Genomic DNA, 4,811 nt, shown 5'->3' with positions numbered 1-4,811 from the left:
TAGGGATGTGCATCTCATGACTGAGGCCGATACGATACGCATCGAGATGCATAGCCAACGATACGATACATTAAAGATACATATGAAGCAGCTACCGATGCGATGCGATATGATTCACCCCTATTACGATGCAGTGCGATCCGATTTCGATTCGATTCGATTCAAAACAATGCAATTAGATGCAATACCATGCAATGGAGAACATATGATCACTTTTAATGCCTCGAGGCCTGTTTCATAAAACAAGTTTACCAAATAAGCCAGGCTTATTTCAGTTAGTCTGACTCATTGTCAAATGATTTGGTTCCATAAAGCAAATTTAACATAGATCAACTTCAGTCACTGTGGCAACGTATGCTGGGAAACTAACCTGGTCTAAAGCAGGTTAACTGTCAGACTAAGCTGAGTTCCTCTAACACTGATAGGAACACTATTATTTGACTTTTTTTTTTTTTACAGTTTCTAGCCAAGCAGAAAGGCTCTCTCTGGTTTTATGACAACTGTACCTTTGCAGAACAGATTAGCAGAACATTTGAACATTACAATTTAAAATTGCTCTTTAAAGCATTAAAATAACTAAATTAAAAGTTAAAATCACTGAATTAAAATTAAAATAAATAATAAAGAAAATTACTTCTAAATTGCTATAAGAAACACACATTAACTCATTTGAGCTTAGTAATTAGTACTGTGTGTCTAGCTTACATTTGATTTTCCTATGACTATATTTTAACTGCTATAAGAAACACACATTAACTCATTTGAGCTTAGTAATTAGTACTGAACTAGCTTACATTTGATTTACCCATTACAATAGTCCCTTTACAGTTACCTACTGCTATCATAAAAATACACTTATATGAAGGTTTAAATTCTACAAAAGGCACATTTAATGTCCAACAACCAATATTTTAGCTAAATGTATATTTTACTCAGAATTATTGCGCTCCTATTCGATTGCGCGCCGTCTGTTTTGCGCGCAGCAGCGCTCAGCCTCGTTCACTCGCGTAAGCCTCGCCCACTCCTGACAGCAAAATGGATATGTTTGCATGACTTTCTAACATTTACAGATGAAAAATATACCTGTGACATGTCAGTTATGCACTGAGGAAAACACAACGTCTCAAATGCATTAAACAGCACGAATATATTCGCTGTTTGCCATGGTGGTTCGATTTGATCCATGATCTACATTACGGGCTGCTTAAGAATAAGCGTGCACAAATTAGTGAGATCGTGTGAACTTAATTTGTTGTTTACTGTTAGAAACGATGCATCGCGATACAAATGCTGACTTGTAGCCGATACACACTTTTTAAACAGATGCATCACATCGTTAACTTTATATGCTGATGCACCTAATCGGGGAATGTTCCCATCCCTAATACATACATGCATGATGCTGTTTTGTTTCTAATCGTTTAAGCAACTTTAATTATATAAGGTTTATAAACTTTATTTTAAACATTATGCACTTTTTTCAAAGATAGTCATGTTATTTTATTATGCTTTGAAGAAACGTGCATAATATTTTGTTCGATGCGCCCCCTTGTGGCCTCAGGAGAGAAGCCAAAGGTTTCACAACTGTTTACATTTAGCTGATAAAGCCTTTAATAGCCATTTAATGATAGGTTTCTTTTATGAAAAATTACCCCACCTGTTACTAAAGGCCATTATACATTGAATGAACGGTATCTTTTTCTTCTGGGCAAAAAACTGAGGATATATTCGACAGCTGTCTTTACTCAAGGCATTCAGGTTTGGGTTTATGCAGAAACTGAAGGAATCAAAGCCAACATATCCTGGGAGATATCCACTGGAGTACAACTAGCACCAAGCTCCATTAGATTTTACAAACTATTTTTATAAACAATACCGGTTTTAAAGTGCTTCATCAAAATATTGTTCAGCTTTTCAGTAATTTGGATATTTGCATTAATGTTGTGACTACAATATGCTAAAGTCACATGAAATATGTACAAAGTATGACAGGATCAGATGTAGAACTATAGGAGTTCATTATAAATCTATAACATTTGAGCAGTTCCTCCCTTTGTACACTAAATACTATATTTACCATCCGATCTTGATTGGATTTGATCAAACATTAACACATATTTACCAACATGCATCTTCTGAGAACACTTGTGATTTGTTTTTAAAGAAAGAGTCTTTGATATTTATGACTATATAAGTTTGTCACTGCATTTTGATTATATTAGAAATTATTAGTTAAAGCCATTTAGACCTGAGCACTTCAAGACCTCATATATATATATATATATAAATGAAATAATTAAAAGTCATAGATTTATCAATTTAAAACAATGAAGAAGAGTTAACTTGAATGATGATCTCTTCCGAATTGGTTGTTTTGATTGTATTCAAGAAAATAATAAAATGAAAATAGAAAATAAGGCACTGCAACATGAAAACAAGCAATACTGAACTGATATAAGTTTGTCACTGCATTTTGATTATATTAGAAATTATTAGTTAAAGCCATTTAGACCTGAGCACTTCAAGACCTCATATATATATATATATATAAATGAAATAATTAAAAGTCATAGATTTATCAATTTAAAACAATGAAGAAGAGTTAACTTGAATGATGATCTCTTCCGAATTGGTTGTTTTGATTGTATTCAAGAAAATAATAAAATGAAAATAGAAAATAAGGCACTGCAACATGAAAACAAGCAATACTGAACTGTGCATCTATTGAAAATGATCATGGGTCTCTCAAACTCTCATTGTCGGCCTTCAAATAAATGTTAAGACAAAGGACAGAGAAATAGGAGAGTGAGCAAAGCACAAAATGTTATTTTATTTACAAAGTTTTTGTCTTACAGAAAGTAAAAATGTAGCTATAACCTTGATTTGTGCCACAGGCTGCCACACTAAAATTATGGCCCGCTTGTCACACAGTTGCTATAGCAATCTTATTGGGAAATTTGGAACAAAAACTAAAGGGGGAGGAAATGTCAACAAAAAAGGAAGGAGAAAATAAAACTAAAGGAGGAGGATATGTCAACAAAAAAAGAAAGGAGAAAAAAAAAACACTTTCAACAAAATATTAAAAGCATAGACCCAAAACTAAATACCAGTCCCCAAAGTCCCCAGAGGTTTTGAAACACAAACGGGCAGGGGATTGACAGTGGACTTGTGGAATGCTGAGTAAGCCACCGATCCAGAAGGCTTTCATTCAGCTCGTCTGGCTCCATATGAACAGCTCCACCCGTCCAGTACAGTCTTGCCCCCACAGGGAGCTTAGCGCTTGGGTAAAGGGGGAGTTGTGGAGGGGTAGAAAGGTTGATGGGATAGCCAAGTTGTTGAAAAGGAAGAGAGGGGAGGTTTGGTAACAGAGTTGTTCATTGGCTCTTAATCGTCCTCCTCATCATCGTCATCATCGTCTTCATCGTCTGCTTCTCGTTTTCTCTTCTCACCCTTGCCTCCTTGCTCTTCTTCCGAGATAAAACAATTACTTCATAATCCCTCACACACCAAAGGAAGCAAACCAAGTCATAAAATCTAAAAATGTGCTCATTCCAATACAACTCACCTTCATCATCATCGTCATCATCTTCATCATCCTCTACTTCTCCATCCTGACCAAAGTCTTCCTCCTGAAACCAACAAGCCCATGTAATTAAAACAGCTGTTCTGTGTCATTAGTATCCATAAGCAACGCATAAAATTGAACTTGTACCTCATCCTCTCCACTGCCATCCTCATCATCCTCCTCGCCTTCAACCTCATCTTCATCGTCATCATCATCATCATCTTCCTCTTCGTCAAACTCCTCCTCATCTTCATCCTCCTCTTCTTCTCCTTCTGTATTTAATGTGATATTAGCGAACATTGATAAGTTAACCCCAAAAAAACTCAACAGTTGTTCAAACAGTGAAATGTAAAAACAAAAGAAAAGAAAAGGCTGGCCACACCAACCCTCATCATCTTCGTCATCGACCCCATCTCCATCAGCTTCTCCGTCAGAGTCAGACGCCTCGCGGTCATCCATATCGTAGCCGTCTAGATATGCGAGTTGTGGAAGGAGCTTGAAGACGCTTTCCCGGTAGTCATTCAAGTTTGTGACTTCGCAATTGAAAAGGTCAAGACTCTTCAAATGGTCAAGTTTTTTCTGCCAATGTGAACAGATGAATCCCATAACTGTACAATTCCATTTTGTGTTATACTGTCATCAAAATTAAGCACAGCTAAAACATTTCATTGCACACCTGAGGGTATATCATAAGATATTTTAAATATAATCTTTTAAATATCATCGCAGGAGAAAGTCAGTCTTACAGGTTTGGAATGACATGAGGGTCATTTCCATTTTTGGGTTAACTGCTGCTTTAACCCTGTAAAGCCTGACATATAAAGTAATAGTTTTTTTTTTTTTGTTTTTTTTTATGAAACGGTTTATTGAACCTATAAAGAAACTTAAAAAAAAGCTCATACTCCAATAAACACCTCATTTTATTTAGAGGCCCAAACTGCACAGAAATCTGCAATTCGGTACAGTTGCCAATATTTATATGACCAAAAGGTAGATGAACTAACAGCTTGTACTGTAAATCAATGAGATCTTTATAACAGTCAAGCAGACTAATTATAGTAAAAACTGATATTTATAAACATTATATATCTCCAAATAATGTCTTCGTAAAATTATATTTAAATGCTTTGTTTTATGCTCAGTGCAATAAAATGTATAAAATGTTTGTATAGTATTTAACACTCCAATTTTAACATGATCTTTTTAAAACATTATGTATGGATAATCAAGTAAACCTAAGTTGTTT

At 35.1% G+C, this 4,811-nt stretch overlaps 1 protein-coding gene across 3 annotated transcripts in view; it reads right to left on the bottom strand.

Moving 5' to 3' along the window:
* Window positions 1-3,023: 3,023 nt before the first annotated feature.
* anp32b (acidic (leucine-rich) nuclear phosphoprotein 32 family, member B) overlaps window positions 3,024-4,811 on the bottom strand; it is a 5,188-nt gene continuing 3,400 nt past the window's right edge. Inside the window, exons 4-7 of one of the 3 annotated variants that reach the window (XM_016520554.1) lie at window positions 3,952-4,144; window positions 3,713-3,837; window positions 3,566-3,629; window positions 3,024-3,464 (exon numbers count right to left, since the gene is read on the bottom strand). In XM_016520554.1, coding sequence (XP_016376040.1) covers window positions 3,385-3,464; window positions 3,566-3,629; window positions 3,713-3,837; window positions 3,952-4,144 — 462 coding nt within the window. In that variant the 3' untranslated portion in view covers window positions 3,024-3,384. Of the gene's footprint in view, window positions 3,471-3,565; window positions 3,630-3,712; window positions 3,838-3,951; window positions 4,145-4,811 lie in introns of all 3 variants that reach the window. The other 2 variants (XM_016520552.1, XM_016520553.1) reach the window with 2 other exon arrangements.

This window comes from Sinocyclocheilus rhinocerous, unplaced genomic scaffold (genome assembly GCF_001515625.1).
Source record: "Sinocyclocheilus rhinocerous isolate Xijiao unplaced genomic scaffold, SAMN03320098_v1.1 scaffold2134, whole genome shotgun sequence".
NCBI classification, from domain to species: Eukaryota; Metazoa; Chordata; class Actinopteri; order Cypriniformes; family Cyprinidae; genus Sinocyclocheilus; species Sinocyclocheilus rhinocerous.
Note: the sequence above shows the minus strand (reverse complement) of the source record. Positions and strands in the feature narration are given on the sequence as shown.